General features: G+C 44.8%; 1 protein-coding gene across 5 annotated transcripts in view; it reads left to right on the top strand.

The window, feature by feature from the left end:
• ipo11 (importin 11) overlaps positions 1–22949 on the top strand; it is an 878696-nt gene that overhangs the window by 500561 nt on the left and 355186 nt on the right. For all 5 annotated transcript variants that reach the window (XM_072496963.1, XM_072496961.1, XM_072496959.1 and 2 more), the window contains 2 exons: positions 2371–2450; positions 18454–18534. In XM_072496963.1, coding sequence (XP_072353064.1) covers positions 2371–2450; positions 18454–18534 — 161 coding nt within the window. The remainder of the gene's footprint in view (positions 1–2370; positions 2451–18453; positions 18535–22949) is intronic.

Raw genomic sequence — 22949 nt, 5'->3', positions numbered from 1 at the left:
TGTCGGTCTCCCACCCTCTCCAAATCCTTACAGATATTACATAATGGATGATATTGTGGACCCTGCAGCAAATGCCCTCACTGTGGCAGTGGCAGCCCGGGCGGCCAGATGCCGGAGAAGGCGGGGCAGCAGTGTCACCAGAGACTCGAGGCATCAGCCTACGCCCTGACCACCCGGCTGCCCATCTGACCAGGGAGGGACCCAGAGAGGGAGGCTGGTGATGACCCAAGGTGTACAGGCGTTGCTGGTTGTTTGAGGAGATGTCGGACAGTGTGTGCCGCAGAAAGCTCCGCCTCAACAAGGGGAAGGTGAGGCACCTGTGCTTTGTCCTTGTGAACTTGGCACCATGTGGAGGAGAAGGAGGATACCCGCTTCCAGTGGCCGTCAAGGTCACCGCAGCCCTGAACCTTTACGCCTTGGTTTCATTCCAGGGCTCAAACTGGGACTTGTGTGGCATATACCAATCTATAGCCCACAAGTAGAGGGACACAGTAGCACAATGGTTAGCACAGTTGTGTCACAGCTTCAGGGTCCCAGGTTCGATTCCCGGCTTGGGTCACTGTCTGTGCAGCGTTTGCACTTTCTCCTCGTGTCTGCGTGGATTTCCTCCGGGTGCTCTGGTTTCCTCCCACAGTCCAAAGATGTGCAGCTTAGGTGGATTGGCCATGCTAAATTGCCCTTAATGTCCAACAAGGTGGGGTGGGGTTATTGGATTACGGGGATAGGGTGGAGGTGGTGGGCTTGTGTAGGGTGCTCTTCCCAAGGGCCGGTGCAGACTCGATGGGCCGATTGGCCTCCTTTTGCACTGTAAATTCTATGATTCTATAAGTGCATCCGTGAAGTTAGCTGACTATATAAACTTTGACCTGGACCAGGCCTATCAAGATATCTGGGCAGCAGGATTCTCTGCCTTTGCCAGGATGCCCCAGGTACAGGGGGTAATAGATAGCACACATGCCACCTTGCAGTGCCCTCTCAGTGATCCTCAATCTCCTTAGCCTTCCGTGCTCTGCCTCTATGTCTAGATGTGTCCCCAAGTTGCACATCAGGGGTGGAGGCAGCCTGCTGCTGACCATGCCTTGTGACTTTTGATGTCCTAGGCGGGTGGCCCCTGGAGGGTCTGGGGCCAGAGGTCCCCGGCCGACTTGCCGGTGACACATGCCTCACCATGCCACCCTATTCCACCCGCTGATCCCAAGACGTGCTGTTGTCAACAGCGTGGGGACTCGTGAGAGCTGTGATCACCATTGTCACCCTGTAGTGAGGCTCCAGGTTGGTGTCCAGCGCTTGCTCCTCCCAGTCAGTGCCTGTACGGTCCTGGAGGTCACCTTGGGACAGAGGGGCGGCTAGAATGAGCTCCACAGGCCTCTGCGGTGCCTGGCTCTGTCAGCCCTGGTGGCTCCCCATTGTCTGCACCATAGTGTCGATGCCCTCAGCGATTCTTCTCACAACTAAGCCAAGTTCTGCAGTGCCTCGCCAATGTGCACCTGAGTCTGGGACAAGGTCCTCAGCAACTGGGACATGAACCGGAGCGTCTTGGCAATGTCCACCTGAGGCTGGGACATAACCGGGACATGATATCGAGGCCCTTAGCCATGGCCGTCACTGACTGAACAATGCCTTGGACACCCCCACTCATGACGCTGACGTTTTGCACCAGGCTTTCCACTGCAGTCGCCTCCCTAGCAGTGTTGGCCTCGGTGCCATCTCCTGTGCCCGTAGCCTTTGGCACTCCTCCAATCGGCTATGGACCCGCTGGAGTGTTGCTGACATTCCTCTCTGATTCTCACGGCCGCACCCCAGCATCTGCATCAGCTCTGGGATAACCTGCTCTAGAGGGTCAACATCAGACTGGGACCCAGCTGGGACCTGGGATGCAGCTGACCTATGACAAAAGGAATATGTTCAAGCCTTGTATGTTTTTGAATTACTCGGGAGCTTGTCGAGTCTAAAATTCCCCATTGCGTTTCCCATGTCATAACTCGCCCAATCAGAGTTGGCATGCCAACCAAATAGCACCCCTTTTCTCTTGTATATGGCATTCCTGCATTTGTCCTGATGGCTGAAAGATGAAAAGCTTTGGCAACATATCTCTCTTTTCAGTATCGCAACCAAGTAACTGAAGGCCTTATCGTTTTTGTGTTTTCCTTTCCATAACACTTATTTTCTCCACACACCTGACTGGATGCAATTTTCTTGTCACTGAAATAACTCCCAAAATGGGGAGAATTGTAGATTTAGAAGCATTTACTCAGCTTTTTACCTTAATTTCTGGTTAGTCAAGGGCATATATTAATTGTTAGATAAACTAAAATGCTTCATTGTATTCCACTTTGCCTCTAATTTGTACTCTGTTTTCTTTAATTGCAGAGCTTGGTTCTGAAAATGTAAGGACTTGTTTCCAGATTATAAATGCTTACATTTTCTTGAGCTCTTCAGAATTTTTACAGGTAATTATAAATATTTTCTTTTAAACAATCACTTTATTCCACTATTGATACAATTTCAAGAATAAATTGTTGCATGGCATAATCAGTTTTCAAATATTTCCTTGTAGTGTTAATGATGTTACTTCAGTTCCTCCATTTTGCCAAGTTTGTTTGTTTTTTTGAGCCAATTTCATAAGAACATTAGAAACAGGAACAGGAGTACACCATTCAGCCCTTCGACCCTGCTCTGCTATTTAATGCGATCATGGCTGATCTTCTACTTCAACACGAGTCGTGCACTACCCCACATCCCTTGATGTTTTTAATATCTCAGTCTTGGACATACTCAATGACTGAGCCTCCACAGCCCTCTGGGGCAGAGAGTTCCAAAGATTCACCAAAGATTTAAGTGAAGAAATGTCTCCACATCTCAGCCGTGAATGTCCTGTCCCTTCTGAGACTGTGTTCCCTGGTTCTAAGCCTTCCCAACCAGGAGAAACAGCCTTCATCCATTTACTCTGTCGAGTCTTCTCAGAATTTTGTATGATTGAATGAGATCACCTCTTCTAAACTCCAGAGACAATCGGCCCAGCCTGTTTACGCTTTCCTCATTGGACAATCCCTCCATCCCAGGTATTAGTTTGGTAAACCTTTGTGGCACTCCCTCGATGGCAGGTATAGGTTTCCTGAGGCAAGGAGACCAAAACTGTGCACACTACTCCTAGTGTTGTCTCACTAAGACATTATATGATTGCCATAAGATAGCTTTATTCCTATACTCAAATCCTCTTAATTACTTGCATGTTAACTTTCAGTGACTTATGAACAAAGACATTCAAATCCCTTTAAAAGCCAACCCTTCCCAGCCCTACCATTTGAGAAATACTCTACATTTCTGTTTTTTTGACAGAGGATAAGCTCTAATTTCTTCACATTATATTCCATCTGCCAATTTTTTGCCCACTTACCTAGCCTCTCCAAATCCCCTTGAAGTATCTTTGCATCCTCCCCACAACTCGCACTTCCACTTCGTTTGGTGTCATCTGCAAACTTGGGAATATTACATTTAATCCCCACATCCAAACATTGTGAATAGCTGGGGCCCAAACACTGATCCTTGCCGTACCCAATTGTCATATTCAGCCTTTGTGAACTTTGAAACTTCTGAAGCTAACATGTGACCAGCCATCTTGTCAGCTCAGCAATTGTCTATTTTGAAACGCACACAAAAAATTACTTTATAAAGTAGTCCAACTGACGAATATATTTTTTCCTTCACATCTCTACCATGACACCTCTGTAATCAACAGGGATGTGCCTGACTTTCCCCAGCTTCCTGTCCTTCCTGACTATCATGTACCCTTAGATATTCAGGTCCTAGCTTTGGTTTCTTTTTAGCTAACTAGAAATGGAGAATTTGCATAAATGGGTCTTTCTGTAGTTAGGAGGATGTAAGAAGTGGTGTGCCACAGGGATCAATGTTGGGATCTCAACATTTATAATTTATATAAATGACTTGGATGAAGGGACCCATGGTGAGGTTGCAAAATCTGCTGACAACACAAAGTTAGATGGGGAAGTAAATTGAGAAGAAGATATAAGGAGGCTACAAGGGTCTGGTAGATGGAGGATAATGTGGGAAAATGTGAAATGGTCCATTTTGCAGGAAGAATAAAAAAGGAAGCTTATTAGCAAAATGGTGAGAGATTGCAGAGCTCTGAGATTCAGAGGATCTGGGTGTCCTAGTGCATGAATCACAAAAGGTGAGTATACAGATACATCAAGTAATCAGGAAAGTTAATTAAATGTTGTTGTTTATTGTGAGAGGTATTTATTCTAAAAGTAGGACATTTTGAACTCTTTCTCAAAAGGTGGTGGAAGCAGAGTCTTTGAATATTTTTACGGCAGAGCTAGAAGTGAAAGGTTATTGCGGTAGGCATTAATGTGGGCTTGAGGTTACAATCCGATCAGCCATGAACTTACTGAATGATGGAGCAGGTTTGAAAGGCTGAGTGACTTACTCCTAATTCATGTGCAGGAATGTATATAGTCACATCTCTCAAATATCCATTAGGTCAAACATATGAATTTCTATTTGAGCTGACTTGTTGCAGGTATTCAGATGCAAAGCCCTTAATTGCGTTCTCTTACTGTTTTTGTAAACTCTGGCCGCATCTGCTGACACCACATTAAGTTTGCAGTCACTGTCCCGTCCTGCCATACTCTGATTTTCATTACCATCATTGCTACCTTGATCTACTGCCATGTAATTTCGCTTTCATTTCCTTAATTTTTGCCCACATGATCCCTTCCCCCACCCACTGTTTTCTTTAAAGCCTACTTCCCTATTATACGACTCGCTATAACATTGGAGCCAGTAGACTTCAAGTGACGTCCGTCCCAGCGGTAGAGCCGCAACGTTCCCCAGTACTGCTGCCAGTGCCCCACGAACTGGAACCCACTGCTCCACATCAGTCTTTGAGCCGTGCATTCATCATTTGAATCTTATTTACGCTCCAATTTGCACATGGTTCAGATAATAGTCCAGAGATTATCTTTGCTGTTCTGCCTTTTAGTATAGCTCCCAGCTCCTCATACTCATATGCAGAACCCTTTCCCTAGTGTTACCTATGTCTTTGGTACCTATCTCTCACGATAACTGGATCCTCCCCTCCCATTGCAGGTTTCTCTCCAGCCTTGAGCAGATATCCCAAACCTTGGCACTGGGCAAGGTAAAAGACCCTCTAGATTCTCGTTCTCGACTACAGAGAACTGTGACTATCTCCCTGACTCTACTGTCCCCTGGTGGGTGGCCGGTTTAGCTCACTTGGCTAGATAGCTGGTTCGTGTTACAGAGCAAGCCCAGCAGCTGAGGTTATTCATGAATGTCCGCTTTCTCAGCCTTGTCCCTCACCTGAGGTGTGGTAATCCTCAGGTTCAAATCATCACCAGGCAGCTCTCCCCCTCAAAGGGGAAAGCAGACGATGGTCATCTGGGACTATGGTGACTTTACCTATACCTTTACTCTCCCTTACTGCCACTACATTGCTTTTAATTTCCCCACTTGAATGGTTTCCCGTACCATGATGCCATGGTCAGCCTGCTCATCTATACTGCAGCACTCACTTTTGTCCATACCAGCTGCAAGAACCTCAAGCTTGTTGCTCAATTACAAGTCTAACAACTCCAGGTTAAAGTCCAACAGGTTTGTTTCGGATCACTAGATTTCGGAGCACGGCTCCTTCAGCATAAGGTAAGCAAACAGAGATTAATCAGTTTTGTATGCAATGGAACAGAACTTCCAACAGAAGCAGAGTAGGTGTGGCCAGGTGACCAACCTGGGCCACAGCTCCTTGGTATGGCCTGCTAGGCGGATGTTAAAGCAGCAGACTGAGCTAATCAGCTCAGCAAGACAATATCAACATGTTCAGCAAGCGAGACGCTTGGGTCACGTGACATTACCTCACCACTAGGCCTTCAACAAAAGGTCTGCAATTTGGCTTGGTAGGGCAGCACAGTGGTGCAGTGGTTAGCACTGCTGCCTCATGGTGTCGAGGACCTGTGTTCGATCCCGGCTATGGGTCACTGTCCGTGTGGAGTTTGCATATTCTCCCCTAGTCTGTGTGGGTCTCATGACCACAACCCAAAGATGTTCAGGGTAGGTGGATTGGCCACGCTAAATTGCCCCTTAATTGGTTAAAAAAGAATTGGGCACTCTGAATTTATATTAAATTTTGGCTTGGTCTTCAAGACTGTCATTGTGGGTTAAAAGGAATACTTGAGAGGCAATTGTCTCGGTAGACATTCTGGCTCCACTGGCAAGCCTGGGTTATCAAATACAAAAATGCTTTTGATGTACCTCCCTTTGAAGTTAGGCTGTGCAGCCCCCAGGTGATCATTAGTAGTTCATCCTGAAACTGCAAAGTGGCTTCTTATATTCTGGGGTCACAGACGATGGGGTTTCAGCCATTTTATGGATCTTTGATCAGATTTTTAAATTTTAGAAGTAACCATGAGGATATCTATATATATATTTTATAAAATATGCAGTGTGGGATCTTGGTCCTTCACATTATTCTTGAGATTCATGAAGCTATAGAATCTACCCCATTCCACCACTTTTTTTCTATGACTGAGGCTTTTTGCTGTTCATCTCCGACGCCTTGTCATCTTGTCATTAATGAGCACTTATTGGCCTCTCTACAGGAACATCAAACATTTCTACCTGATCTGCCCAGTTGATAGTGCTTGTTTCTCAGGTTTGAGTCTAAAGCATCAGCAGTGCACTTTGAATCTCAAAAAAATAATTTTCTGCTGTCAGTTCCAGGACAAGCACAGAAAACAAACCTGTTGCTGTTTACCTACTGACGTTTACCTACAGTCAAACCCAAATAGAACATTAGCATAGATGGGACGGAGGAACTATCTAGAATGTGGGTAAAATTACAATTTTTGTACTCAGTATGGAGTGTGCTTCTCATCTGGACTGAGATTGTATGCAACTCATTTGGTGCAGTCCCATGCAGTACATCACATGTATAATTTGTGCCTTTATGGGTAAACATGCTGTGACCCAGAATTCAAATGTGCAAGTCCAAGAATTATTGAGTAGTTTTCATGGAGGACTTTAAATATCTAAACATAGACTGGGATAGCAGTGGTGTAAAGGACAGGGAAGAGCAAGGGTGCCCAAGGTGTGTTCAGGAAAATTTTATACAGCAGTTTGCTTTCGGTTCACACTTCCACAGGTTTTGAATAAACAAAAGTAATAGTGCACAAGGTCAGTGAGATAAAAACAATTTACAATATCTGTCCTTGAATCGCAGAATTGTTACAGCGCAGGAGGAGGCCCTTTTGCCTCATTGTGTCTGCGCCTGCTCTCTGAATGAGGTAACACACCTCGTTCCAATCTTTTGCCTTAGCTCCATCACCCTGCCCATTCTTTCTTTTTGGATGTCATCCTAATTCCAGCATGGTAGCATAGTGGTTAGCATTGTTGTTTCACAGCGCCAGTGACCCGGGTTTGTATCCCGGCTTAGGTCACTGTCTATGCGGAGTCTGCACGTACTCCCCATGTTTGCGTGGGTTTCCTCCCACAAGTCGCAAAAGGCATGCTTGTTCGGCGAATTCTCTGTGTACCTGAACAGGCACCGTAGTGTGGCGACTAGGGGATTTTCACAGTAAGTTACTTGCAGTGTTAATGTAAGCCTACTTGTGACATTAATGCAGATTATTATTATTATTCCCTTTTGAATACTTCAATTGAACTTGTCTGCACCACACTCGGGCAGAGCATTCCCTAACCACTTGCTGCGTGAAAAGGTTTTATCTCCTACCACTATGCTTCTTTTACTAGTTATTTTAAATCTTCGTCCTCTCATTTTTGATCCTTTCATTGAGTGAGAAAAGTGTCTCCCTATCTACTCTGTTCAGATCCCTCATGATTTTGAATGCTTCTACAAAATCTCCTTGAGCCTTCTTTTCTTTCAGGAAAACGGTCCTAACTTCTCCAACCTATCTTAATAATTGCAATTCCTCATCCCAGCAAACATTCGTGTGACCTTTTCTGCATCCTCTCCAATGCCTTCACATCCTTCCAAAAGTTTGCCACCCAGAACTGAACACATTGTTCCAGCTGATGCCTTCAACATACCCTCCTTGCTCTTCATAGAATCATAGAATTTACAGTGCAGAAGGATGCCTTTCGGCCCATCGAGTCTGCACCAGCTCTAGGAAAGAGCACTCTACTTAAGCCCATACCTCCACCCATCCCCGTAACCCAGTAACCACACCTCACCTCAGGGCAATTTAGCATGGCCAATCTATCTAACCTGCACATCTTTGGACTGTGGGAGGAAACCGGAGCACCCGGAGGAAACCCACATACACATGGGGAGAAAGTGCAGACTCCGCACAGACAGTGACCCAAGCCGGGAATCAAACCTGGGACCCTGGAGCTGTGAAGCAACTATGCTACCGTGTTGCCCAAGTGCCTCTTCTACCTCTAATATGTCGCTATTAATAAACATAGGATACTATATGCTTTTTAAAATCATGCTCTCAACCTGTTATGTCATCTTCAATAACTTATCGACATAGACACCCAGGTCCCTCTGCTCCTGCACCCAATTTAAAGTTGTACCCCAGTTTCATATTGTCTCTCTGTTTTCTTTCTACCAAAATGAATCACTTCACATTTCTCTCCATTTAACCTCTTCTGCCACCGTGTCTATCCATTCACCACCTTGTCTATGTTCTTTCGAAGTTCTTTCCTCACTGGTCACAATGCCTCCGAGTTTTGTATCATCTGCAAACTTTGAAATTTTGCCTTGTACACCAAGATTTAAGTCATTAATATATACCAGGAAAAGCAAGGATCCCCGCACCAATCCCTGGGGAACCCCACTGTAAACCTCTCTCTAGCAGAAAAATACCATTTAACCACTATTCTGTTTCCTGCAGCTCAGTCAATTCTGTATCCATGTTGCTACTTTCCCTTTTACTCCATGAACTGTAATTTTGCTCAAATGCCTGTTCTGCAGCACAGTATCAAACACCTTCTGGCAGTCCATGTAGAGCATTGGATTTATCAATCCTCCCTGCTGCCTTTTCTAAAAACACCATGTTCATTAAACATGATTTTCCCGTAACAATCCGTGCTGGTTTTCCTTGATTAACCCGCATTTGTCGATGTGACTATGACAAAATCCAATCCAATATTGTTTCTATAAGTTTCCCCGCCACTGAAGATGAACTGACTGGCCAGTCATTGCTGGGTTTATCCTTGCATTCTTTTTTGAACAAAGGTGTAATGTTTGCAATTCTCCAGTTTTCTGGAACCACTCAAGCCTAAAAAAGATAATGACCATTGCCTCTACAATTTCCACGTTCATGTCTCGCAGTATACTTGGTGTAACTCACCTGGTCGCAGTGCCGGAACAATTTAAGTACAGATAACATGCCAATATCTCTTTTGCAAATTTAAACCCTTCTAACCTCTGAGTGGTTAATTTCATTAATCATATGATGAAGAAAAGGTGAATTTGAAACATTAAGACAGATTTATTTTGAAGACAACTGCATGATGCCCAAATTTCTCTTGCTTCCCCCAACCCAGTGTGAATTGGTTTTATACTCTTGCAGTGATTCCCTAATCTTTTCCCAATTGGAGCCAGCTGCTCTGAATTACCAGAGCAATAGTGATAGCGGATTTGTTGGTTAGAGGAACCGCCAGGCGTTTCTGTTGTCTCCTTGGTGCGAGGATCAAGGATGTGGTGGCTGGACATTCTTCTGGGAGAGGATGATCGCTCAGAGATTGTGATCCATATTGGTACTAATTACTTAGCTAGGAAAGGGGATGAGGTTCTGGAAGCAGATTTCAGCGAGCTAGGAAGGAGATTGAAAAACAGGACCTCGCAAGCAATAATCTCAGGATTATACCCAATCTCAAGTGTGACTGAGCATGGAAATAGGAGAATTGAACAATTAAACACATGGCTGGAAAGTTAGTGTAGGAGGAAGAGCATCTGATTTCTGAGGCATTAGGACCTGTTCTGGGAAGATGGGACCTGTACAAGCTGGATGGTCTAGACCTAAACAGGGCTGGGATAAATATCAGGTGTGATCGAATGGCCTCGTCATGCCTGACTCGGTGTTGTGACGAGGCCGATAAATCTCACAAGAGGCCTCTCGAGATTTGCGATGCTCGGAACACCGTCGGATCTCGTGAGATTTCATGATCTGGATCTCACACTCACTGGCCAAGGTCGGGATTTACATATTAAGTGAGCAGTTTGGTGTCCAATGCTCCCGAGGCCCATGAACGCAACCTGTGCCCGAGACCTCATCATGGTGCCGTTTAGCACTGGTCCACAAAAACACCACTGGTCCACCCCCCCCCCCCCCCCCCCCCCCCCACATTGAAAGGATGGCAGTGCCAGGTTGCTCATAGGGGTCAGACCTAAGGGTGTCTTGCCTTATAAAGTGGGGTGAGAGGGGCTCAAGGACCCCCTACACCTAAGTTGGGCCTTTGGGGTGGGGGTCCTGAGGACACGGTGGAGTGCTAACCACTCTGCCACCATGTAAACGTATTTCTGAGTGCAAAAACTAAAGAGCTGTAATAGTTGGAGTCTTCAACTACCCTAATACGATTTGTGATATGAAGAGTAATAGGCACAGAGGGCACAAAATTCTTGAACTGCATTCAAGAGAACATTTTTAGCCAGCATGTAACAAGCCCAACAAGAGCGCGCACAATTCTAGATTTAGTGTTAGGAGTGGAATCTGGGTAAGTGGATGAAGTAGCAGAGGAGAACCATTTTGGAGATAGAAATCATTGTATATTTAGCATCATTATGGAAAAGGCCAAAAAACAGGAGTAAAGTTCCAAAAGATCTTGATGCGCAGGGGTCAATTTCAAAGTTTGCGGATGACGCAAAATTTGGAAGGATTGTAAATAGTGACAAGGACAGTGTAGAATTTCAAAAAGACATAAACAAGTTGGTGGAGTGGGCAGATAGGCGGCAGATGAAGTTCAATACGGAGAACTGTGAAATGATGCAATTTGGTTGGAAGAACATGGAAAGACATCGTATTAGGGTAGTTGAAGACTCCAACTATTACAGCTCTTTAGTTTTTGCACTCAAAAATACGTTTACATGACAAGATTCTTCAAGGGGTGCAGGAGTAGAGGAACCTGGGTGTATGTGTGCATAGATCCTCAAAGGTGACAGGACAGGCGGAGAGAGCAGTTAATAAAGCATACAGTATCCTGGACTTTATTAATATGGGGATAGAATGCAAGAGCAAGTAGGTTCTACTGAACTAGTTAGACCTTATACAGAATATTGTGTTCAGTTCTGGGCGTCAAGCTATAGGAAGGATGTGAACTAATTGGATATATTAATAATAATATATAGAGTGATATAGAGGAGAGAGTGCAGTAGAGGTTTCCAAGAATGATACCAGGGATGAGAAACTTCAGTTATGAGGATAGATTGGAGATGTTGGATCTGTTCTCCTTAGAGAGAAGTAGGCTTAGGGGGGATTTGATAGAGAAGTTCAAAATCATGGGGCTGGACAGAGTAGCTATGGAGAAACTGTTCCCTCTTGTAATAGGATCAAGAACAAGAAGGCACAGATTTTAAATGATTTGCAAAAGATGAAAATGCGATGTGAGGAAAGACCTTTTCACACAGCGAGTGCTTCGGAATTGGGAAAGTGTGGTGGAGGCAGGTTCAATCGATGCATTCAAGAGGGCATTAGATGATTACTTGAATAGAAACAAACAATGTGCAGGGCTGTGGGGAAAAGGCAGGAAAATGGCACAAAGTCATGGTGCCTGTTTGGAGAGCAGGTGCAGACGCGATGGGCCAAATGGCCGCCTCTTGGGTACCGATTCTGATTAATAATTCAAAGACTATCCTGATCTGTGTATTAACCAACTATTAAAGGGATGTGGTAAGCATTGTTCCATGTGTTCTTGGCTTATCCAATTTATCATGGTATGATAAAGCAGAAGAAGACCATTCATCCCTTTGTGGCCGTGAGTCTTCGGTAGAACATCCCAATTAATCCCAGGCCTCTGCTGTTCCCTCATAGCCCTGTACATGCTTTCCCTTCAAGTTTTTATCTACATGTGGATCAAAGTATAATGTTTGCTCACTGAAAATGGATACTACTTGAGAGAATTATTGCTTTAATTGTTGGGACTCTGAGATGCTGTGACATAGTTCATTTTAAAAGTTTTAAAAAATTAATTTATGGGATGTGGGCATTGCTGGTGAGCATTTCTTGCCCATCAGAAGGTGTGCTGAGTTGCCTTCTTGAACTGCTGCAGTCCCTGAGGTGTAGGTACACTCACAGTGCTGTTAGGGAGGGAGTTCTAGGATTTTGACCCAGCAACAGTGAAGGAATCGCGATATATTTCCAAGTCAGGGTGGTGAGTGACTTGGAGGGGAACCTGCCGGTGGTGGCCTTCCCAGGTATCTGCTGCTCTTGTCGTTCTAGATGGTAGTGGCAGTGGGTTAGAAAGGTACTGCCTAAGGCACCTTGGTGAGTTCCTGCAGTGCATCTTGTAGATGGTACACGTAGCTGCCAGTGTTCATCGGTGGTGGAGGAATTGAATGTTTGTGGAAGGGGTATCATCAAGTGGCTGCTCTGTCCTGGATGGTGCCAAACACCTTGAGTGTTGTTGGAGCTGCACTCGTCCAGGCAATTGGAGAATATTCCATTACACTGGATAAAAGCAAATTACTACGGATGCTGGAATCTGAACCCAAAAGAGAAAATGCTGGAAAGTCTCAGCAGGTCTGGCAACATCCGTAGAGAGAGAAAAGAGCTAACGTTTCGAGTCCAGATGATCCTTTGTCAAAGCTCTCTACTGATGTTGCCAGACCTGCTAGATTTTCCAGCATTTTCTCTTTGGGTTTCATATTCCATTACACTCCTGACTTGTGCCTTGTAGGTGGTGGTCAGGAGGTGAGTTACTCGCTGCAGGATTGTATTGGATTTGTTTATTGTCACGTGTACCGAGGTACAGTGAAAAATATTTTTCTGCGAGCAGCTCAACAGATCATTAAGTACATGAAAAGAAAAGGAAATAAAAGAAAATACATAATAGGGCAACACAAGGTACACAATGTAACTACATAGACACTGGCATCAGATGAAGCATACAGGGGTGTAGTGTTAATGAGGTCAGTCCATAAGAGGGTCGTGTAGGAGTCTGGTAACAGCGGGGAAGAAGCTGTTTTTAAGTCTGTTCGTGCGTGTTCTCAGACTTCTGTATCTCCTGCCCGATGGGAGAAGTTGGAAGAGTGAGTAGGCCGGGTGGGAGGGGTCTTTGATTATGCTGCCCACTTTCCCAAGGCAGCAGAAGGTGTAGGTAGTTAATGGATGGGAGGCAGGTTCGTGTGATGGACTGGGCTGTGTTCACGACTCTCTGACGTTTCTTGCGGTCCTGGGCCGAGCAGTTGCCATACCAGGCTGTGATGCAGCCTGATAGGATGCTTTCTATGGTGCATCAGTAAAAGTTGGTAAGGGTTAATGTGGACATGCCAAATTTCCTTAGTTTCCTGAGGAAGTACAGGCACTGTTGTGCTTTCTTGGTGGTAGCCTTGACGTGGGTGGACTTGGACAGATTTTTGGAGATGTGTACCCCTAGGAATTTCAAACTGCTAACCATCTAACGGCCCCATTGATGCTGGCAGGGGTGTGTACAGTACTTTGCTTTCTGAAGTCAATGACCAGCTCTTTAGTTTTGCTGGCATTGAGGATAGATTGTTGTCGCTGCACCACTCCACTAGGTTCTCCATCTCCCTCCTGCATTCTGACTTGTCGTTATTCGAGATCCGGCCCACTATGGTCGTATCATCAGCAAACTTGTAGATGGTGTTGGAACCAAATTTTGCCACGCAGTCGTGTGTGTACAGGGAGTATAGTAGGGGGCTAAGTACGCAGCCTTGCGGGGCCCCAGTATTGAGTACTATTGTGGAGGAGGTGTTGTTGTTTATCCTTACTGATTGTGGTCTGTGGGTTAGAAAGTCGAGGATCCAGTTGCAGAGTGAGGAGCCATGTCCTAGGTTTTGGAGCTTTGTGACAATAAAAGGTTGTTATTAGTATTATTATTTGATATGAGCTTGGCTGGGATTATGGTGTTGAAGGTGGATCTGTAGTCAATAAATAGGAGTCTGATGTAGGAGTCATCAGATGCTCTAGGGATGAGTATAGGGCCAGGGAGATGGCGTCTGCTGTGGACCGGTTGCAACGGTATGCGAATCGCAGTGGATCAAAGCGTTCTGGGAGTTTAGAGGTGATGCGCTTCAGGGCCAACCTCTTGAAGTACTTCATAACGACTGAGGTCAGGGACACCGGCAGGTAGTCATTGAGGCACGTTGGTGTGATGGTGGTTATGGGTGTGTTATGGGCTGCTGGGGCACTCGACAGCGGATCGTTGGTTTCCTGCTCGAACCGAGCATAGAATGCATTGAGTTCATCGGGGAGGGGTGTGCTGCTGCCGGAGATACTGTTCGGCTTCGCTTTGTAGCCCATTATGTTGTTTAGGCTTTGCCACAACCGCCGAAAGTCTGTAACACTAGTCTGTGACTCTAGCTTGGTCTGATATTCTCTCTTGGAATCTCGGATGGCTTTGTGGAGGTCATACCTGGATTTCTTGTATAGGTCAGGGTCGCCTGACTTGAACGCCTCAGAGTTGTCCTTCAGTAGGGAGTCAATCTCGCGATTGAGCCATGGTTTCCGGTTGGGGAATGTATGTACTGCTTTCTTTGCCACGCAGTCATCCACACATTTGCTGATGAAGTCTGTGACAGTGGTGGCATACTCATTTAAGTTGGTCGCTGAGTTCTTAAATATTTACCAGTCCACTGTCTCTAAGCAGTCACGTAAGAGCTCTTCTGTTTCCTCAGACCAGCACTGTACGACCTTCTTAGCTGGATTCTCCCATTTAAGTTTCTGCTTGTATGCTGGGAGAAGGAGCACCGTCTTATGGTCTGATTTCCCAAAGTGCGGTTGGGGGAAGGAATGGTAGGCGCCCTTAATTTTTGAGTAGCAGTTGTTAAGAATGTTGTCGCCCCTGGTGGGACAGGAGATGTGCTTGGAATTTTGGCAGTACACTCGTGAAGCTGGCCTTGTTGAAGTCCCCAGCCACAATGAACAGGTCTCTAGGTGTTCTGTTTCGTAGTTGTTTATAACTGTGTACATTTCGTCCAGCTTCTGCCTGGGGTGGGATGTAGACCGCTGTGATAATGGCTGAAGTGAACTCACGTGGAAGATAGTATGGGCAGTACTTCACGGTCAGGTATTCTAGGCCCGGACAGCAGTAGGTCGCCAGGGTTGCCACATCCAGTCGCCAGGGTCGCCACATCCAAGCACTAGGAGGAGTTGATGAGGAGGAAAACTCCTCCACCCTCCACTTTGCCTGATGACGCAGTGCGGTCTGCCCGATGAATTGAGAAGCCTTCAGGTTGTATTGCGCAGTCCGGTAAGGCGGGGGTGAGCCATGTCTCTGTGAAAAAGAGCACACAGCAGTCTCTTATTTCCCACTGAGAGGTAAGTCTAACGTTAAGTTCATCCAGCTTGTTTTTGATCGCTTGTATGTTTGCCAGGAGTATGCTGGAGAGAGATTCCTAACCTTTGACCTGTTTTGGTAACCACAGTATTTATATGGCTACTCCAGTTCAGTTTCTGATCAGTGGTAACCCCGGGATGTTGATTGAGGGGGATTCAGCGATGGTAATGCCATTGACTGTCAAGGGGTGATGGTTAGATCCTCTCTTTGAGCAGCACGGTAGCACAAGTGACTAGCACTGTGGCTTAACAGTGCCAGGGTCCCAGGTTCGATTCCCCGCTGGGTCACTCTCTGTGTGGAGTCTGCACGTTCTCCCTGTGTCTGCGTGGGTTTCCTCCGGGTGCTCCGGTTTCCTCCCACAGTTCAAAGACGTGCAGGTTAGGTTGATTAGCCATGATAAATTGCCCTTAGTGACCAAAAAGGCTAGGGCGGGTTATTGGGTTACGGGGATAGGGTGGAAGTGAGGGCTTAAATGCGTCGTTGCAGACTCAATGGGCCGAATGGCCTCCTTCTGCACTGTATGTTCTATGTTCTTGTGGCTATTGCCTGGCATTTGTGTGGTGGGAGTGTAACTTGCCTGGATATTGTCCAGGTCTTGTTGCATTTGAAAATGGACTGCTTCATTATCTGATGAGTCGCGAATGGTCCTGAATACTGTGCAGTCATCTGCAAACATCCCACTTTTGACCTTATGATGGAAGGTAGGTCATTGATGAAGCAGCTGAAGGTGGTTGAGCCTAGGGCACTCCCCTGAGGAACTCCTGCAGTGATGACCTGGAGCTGAGATGATCGACCTCCAGCCACCACAACCATCTCCCTTTGTGCCAGGTATAACTCCAACTAGTGGAGAGTTTTCCCCCTGATTCCAATTGACTCCAGTTTTGCTCGGGCCCCTTGATGCCATACTAGGTCGAACGCTGCCTTGATGCCAAGGGTAGTCACACTTTCCTCACCTCTGGCATTCAGCTCTTTTGTCTATGTTTGAACCAAGGCTGTAATGAGGTCAGGAACTGAGTGATCTTGGCGGAACCCAAACTGAGCGGCTGTGAGCAGGTTATTGCTGAGTAAGTGCCGCTTGATAGCAGTATAGGTGCCTCCTTCCATCACTTTGCTGATGATTGATACTAGACTGGTGGGGCGGTAACAGCACATTGGGTGTACCTATATCTCAAAGATTGCAGCGGTTCAATAAGGCAACTCATCTGAAGGGCAACTAGGGATGGGCAATAAATGCTGATCTAACCAGCGACGCCCACATCCCGTAAATGAATTTTTAAAAAAATTGGCTGGGTTGGATTTGTCCTGTTTCTTATGTACAGGACACCTAGGCAAGTATCCACATTGCCGGGTAGATGCCAGTGTTGAAGCTGCACTGGAACAGCTTGACTAGGGGTGTGGTTGTAACTTATCCACAGCATATCATTTAACTTAGTAGGGACATTTATACTGTAGTGTTGTGGCAATTTATTTTAAAATATGTTTAAAGTGATATTCCTGGTACTTGCATTATTTTTCAAACATTGAAAAAAATGTCTACATATGGCAAAATAAAGCAGTGGTGTGAACAGAGGCACGGTTTGCACGTTGTACTCTTATATTTCTTGCTTTCTGAATTGTCGACATGAAAGAATAAAGAAGCAAAATAGTTTGAGAATGGCAGCGGTAAAACATTATCCACAGAACAACATGATACATCACAAACAGAAAATCATGAAATGCACCGAATGCGAATCAGATTGAGGAGCATAATATTATTGAGTTTCAACAACAATCCGTCTATTTCATAATATGTTTATTTCAATGCATGATACATTTAATTTTTTTGTGCGGAAGCATGAGCATGTCTTAAAAGGAATAACTTGTGAAGGCCCTGTGCGGTAACTTCACAACTGTTGTATGTCGCACGCACATGCAGCTTAGGGGAAACAACAGTTTTGGGTTAACCTTAAGTGCTAGATTTTACTTTCTTCTGCTGGCAGGTTTGATGGGGGGTGGGGGGGGGGCACAGACTGTGCAGTGGGTGGCCTGTCTGTCACCTGCTCCTTTCCCCGCTTCAATTATACCAGCAGCAGCTTGGTAAGTGGCAAAATTCATTCCTCCCAACACGTACGAAGGACTGCCCAGTAAATATACCTGTACAAATGTGGAATAATATATTTCAGAAAATGTGATCAAGAAATGTACTTTTGATTCATAAACAAAATTGCTGAAATGCTCAGCAGGTCAGGCAGCTGTGGAGAGCCAAATTGAGGTAATGTTTCAGGGCGATGGCCGTATGCAATATTTATCTTTCGGTGTTACGATATTTCTTAATATGACCTCCTTCTTTTGTAGAATTGGCCATCATTATCCCGTTCATTTTCATTATGATCTGTAAACTCCTAGGTGGCATGGTTGCTATAGGTTAGGATTCTACTTTGAGATACTTCCAGTCAATGGTGGCATTAAAATAGAAAGAAGGAGAACTAACTGACAGGTCTCGCGTGCATAAATATGTGGCTTTTTGATTATTTTCATAAATAATTTTTCTAAATATAATGAGGGAATAATTTGAATAAAATGTGTTTTCTCTTAGACCTTTATTTCCCCTTTAAACATCAAAATAAAAACCAAACAACATTAACATTTATTGAAGCTTTCCAGTGTGCTTGTGGGGAGGGAGAGGCATTAAAATGCATAACTACACTGAGCCAACAAAGTTTATTAAATTTATGTATTGATATTGGATTCGTTTTTTGAACTTTCCTCAAAACTGAATCACTAATGCAATTTTTGGTGCCATTTCAGTTCACTGCACTATCCTTGAGGATCAATTATATTCTTTTCACTTTTGTATTTCTGTTGACTTTTGGATACAAAATTACACTGTGTGCCTGCTGGAATGTGTCATTAACTTATTTTACACTTTGATGTGAGCATGAAAATTATATCTTGCAGAATTTTGCAGCTGCCCTGTGCCAATCCTTCTGTGAGCTAATGCAAGATATCACCACTGAAGGGCAAGTTCAAGTTCTTAAGGTACTCCGTTTTATTGCTTGATAGTGTTATGGAAGCTTTCATCCATGCTTATTTTTGCACAGAGGATTGTTGATTTGAATGTACCATGCAGAAATATAAATTATGTTAATATGTGTTGCGCGTGTGTGTGTAATATATTATGTATATTTTGATTCCCGGTAGTTCCACTGGCCCTTCCTGATCAGAGCACTAGGCTCCGGTTTCCTCCTACAGTCCAACGATGTGCAGGTTAGGTGAATTGGCCATGATAAATTGCCCTTAGTGTCCAAAAAGGTTAGGTGGGGTTACTGGGTTACAGGGATAGGGTGGAGGTGTGGGCTTAAGTAGGGTGCTCTTTCCAAGAGCTGGTGCAGACTCGATGGGCCGAAAGGCCTCCTTCTGCACTGCAAATCCTATGATAAATCTTTAAACTCACTATTTTGAGAGAAACTGCTCCTGTTCACAGACAGATCAAATCTCATTGTTTTCAGAGAAACGGCTTGTCTGCCCACAACCCAATCTAAAACTGAATTTCAAAACTGAAAACTCAACATCTGACTGCTTCAACGCCTGGCTCCTCCCATTAAGTACGTTGTCTTTCTGAACTAAACACAATGTCTCTAATTATCTACCCTCCAAGGATACCTCTTTATACAAACAAAATTACATTTGCCCAACTTTTACGATGCTTTAATTACACCTCTATCTCCAAAAGGCTCGCTGCCTTTCAGACTAGGATGTTGAAAACATGACTGCAGCAGTCACATATTAACCTCAACTTTTAACCTTTACTGCACCAACTACATATAATGCAATATATCTGAAATTCCAACATTCATCACTAATCCCCAATATCAGGTGCTGGGTGACTGCTTATAGGTTCTGGCAAGATACATAAACATGAAATCAATGAAGTTTGTTGCATAAACACAGCCGTTATAATGAAGTACTATAATTTCCACATGGTCTGTTTTCACTTAGTTCCAATTTCTTGAGTGTATTTAGAACAGCATTTTGGAACAATATTATTTTACTGAGCCTGAATTAGTAAATAATCCAAGATTGAGGTAACACATCGCTAACAGTGACTGTGATATGGTGAAATTTGATAGTTTGACAGGGGGAAGGGCAATTTAGAAACAAATTTGGATACCTCTGGCTTTAAAGGATCAGGAAAGAATTGACCACAAAAGACTGGAATGGGCTATTATTGGTTAAAATTGCAAATGAACAATGGGAGGTATTCAAAATAAATTGATGGAGCACTCAACTCTGACGGGAAAGAGCTCTAACTGAGCAATTAAACAAATTGGTCAATAGGGAAGGTGAGAAAAAGTACAAAACTGAAAAAAGATCCAAATGAAGGCAAGGAACGCAAGCCATCCACCAGATTGGGAGCGTTATAAAGAACAAGAAAAAGGTAACATGTTGAGACCAAGATGTGGGAATGGCTCCTAATGAATTCCTTTCATCTGTTTTCACAACACTGAGGCTGGAAGCAGACATTGTAGTTAAGAAGAGTGTGAAATACTGGATCGGAAAAACTTAGGGAGGAAATTTTAATATGTTGTTTAATATCCTTGAAGGTGGATAAATGGTCAGGCTGGATAAAATGTACCCCAGACTGCTAAGAGAAGAAATAGCCAAGACTCTGACCATCATTTTTCAGTCTTTGGCTACAGGTCTGGCACCAGTGGACTGGAGGATTACTAATGTTATACCGTTGTTTAAAGAAGAACTTAAAGATAGCCCAGCTAATTACAGGCAGCCAGATTAGGGGTAGACAAATTATTGGAAAAAGTTCTGAGACACAGTATAAATTGTCATTGAGGGAGGCAGAGTCAGAATAGCACTTCATTAAGACCCGCCTTCTAAACCTTGCCCCTCGCCTGAGATGTGGTGATCCTCAGGTTAAAATACCACAAGACAGCTTTCCCCCTCAAAAGGGAAAAGCAGCCTATGGTCATCTAGAACATAGAACAGTACAGCACAGAACAGGCCCTTCGGCCCTCGATGTTGTGCCGAGCATTGTCCGAAACCAAGCTATCCCACTCCCTGTCATTCTGGCGTGCTCCATGTGCCTATCCAATAACCGCTTGAAAGTTCCTAAAGTGTCCGACTCCACTATCACAGCATTCCACACCCTAACCACTCTCTGAGTGAAGAACCTACCTCGGACATCCCTCCTATATCTCCCACCCTGAACCTTATAGTTGTGCTCCCTTGTAACAGCTACATCCACCTAGGAAATAGTCTCTGGACGTCCACTCTATCTATCTCCCTCAACATCCTATGAACCTCTATTAAGTCACCTCTCATCCTCCACTCCAAAGAGAAAAGCCCTAGCTCCCTCAACCTTTACTCATAAGACCTATCCTGCAAACCAGGCAGCATCCTGGTAAATCTCCTTTGCACCCTTTCCAATGCTTCCTATAGTGAGGTGACCAGAACTGAACACAATACTCCAAATATGGTCTCACCAGGGTCATGTACAGTTGCAGCATAACCCCGCGGCTCTTAAACTCAAGCCCTTGTTAATAAACGCTAACACACTATAGGCCTTCTTCACGGCTCTACCACTTGAGTGGTAACCTTCAGAGATCTGTGGACATGAACCCCAAGATCTCTCTGTTCCCCCACATTCCTCAGAACCCTGCCGTTGACCCTGTAATCCGCATTCAATTTTTTTCTACCAAAATGAATCACGTCGCACTTATCAGGGTTAAACTCCATCTGCCATTTTTCGGCCCAGCTCTGCATCCTATCAATGTCTCTTTGCAGCCTACAACAGCCCTCCACCTCATCCACTACTCCACCAATCTTGGTGTCATCAGCAAATTTACTGACCCATCCTTCAGCCCCTTCCTCCCAGTCATTGATAAAAATCACAGAGGACCCAGCACTGATCCCTGTGGTACACCGCTGGTAACTGGTCTCCAGTCTAAAAATTTTCCATCCATCACCACCCTCTGTCTTCTAGGTGATAGCCAGTTACTTATCCAATTGGCCAAATTTCCCTCTATCCCACACCTCCTTACTTTGTCCATAAGCCGACCATGGGGAACCTTATCAAATGCCTTACTAAAATCCATGTAATCGACATCAACTGCTCTACCTTCATCTACACACTTAGTTACCTCCTCGAAGAATTCAATCAAATTTGTGAGGCAAGACTTACCCTTCACGAATCCGTGTTGACTATCTTTCCAAATGGTCATAAATCCTATCCTTCAGGACCTTTTCCATTGACTTACCGACCACCGAAGGAAGACTAACCGGCCCATAATTACCAGGGTCATTCCTATTCCCTTTCTTGAGCAGAAGAACAACATTCGCCACTCTCCAGTCCTCTGGCACTATCCCCGTGGACAGTGAGGACCCAAAGATCAAAGCCAAAGGCTCTGCAATCTCATCCCTTGCCTCCCAAAGAATCCTTAGATATATCCCATCTGGCCCAGGGGACTTGTCGACCCTAAGGTTTTTCAAAATTGCTAATACATCCTTCCTCAGAACATCTACTTCCTCCAGCCTACCCGCCTGTATCACACTCTTATCCTCAAAAACATGGCCCCTCTCCTTGGTGAACACTGAAGAAAAATATTCATTCAACGCCTCTCCTATTTCTTCTGACTCCATGCACGAGTTCCCACTAGTGTCCTTGACTGGCCCTAACCTCACCCTGGTCATTCTTTTATTTCTCACATAAGAGTAAAAAAACCTTGGGGTTTTCCTTGATCTGACCCGCCAAGGACTTCTTATGCCCCCTCCTAGCTCTCCTAAGCCCTTTGTTTAGCTCATTCCTTGCTACCTTGTAACCCTCAAGCGACCCAACTGAACCTTGTTTTCTCATCCTTACATACGCTTCCTTTTTCCTCTTGACAAGACATTCAACCTCTTTTGTGAACCATTGTTCCCTCACATGGCCATTTCCTCCCTGCCTGACAGGTACATACCTATCAAGGACACAGTATTTGTTCCTTGAACAAGCTCCACTTTTCATTTGTGCCTTTCCCTGACAGTTTCTGTTCCCACCTTATGTTCCCTAATTCTTGCCTAATCGCATCATAATTACCCCTCCCCCAATTATAAACCTTGCCCTGCCGTATGGCCCTATTCCTCTCCATTGCAATAGTGAAAGACACTGAATTGTGGTCACTATCTCCAAAGTGCTCTCCTGCAAACAAATCTAACACTTGGCCCGGTTCATTAACCAGTACCAAATCCAATGTGGCCCCCCCTCTTGTCGGCCTATCCACATATTGTTTCAGGAAACCCTCCTGCACACACTGTACAAAAACTGCCCCATCCGAACTGTTCGACCTATAGAGGTTCCAATCAATATTTGGAAAGTTAAAGTCACCCATGACAACTACCCTGAGACCTCCATACCTAGCCATAATCTGTTTTGCAATTTCTCCCTCCACATCTCTATTACT

The sequence above is a fragment of the Scyliorhinus torazame genome, chromosome 3 (genome assembly GCF_047496885.1).
Source record: "Scyliorhinus torazame isolate Kashiwa2021f chromosome 3, sScyTor2.1, whole genome shotgun sequence".
Lineage (NCBI taxonomy): Eukaryota > Metazoa > Chordata > Chondrichthyes > Carcharhiniformes > Scyliorhinidae > Scyliorhinus > Scyliorhinus torazame.
The sequence above is the reverse complement of the archived record's forward strand: the minus strand, read 5'-3'. Positions and strand labels throughout refer to the sequence as shown.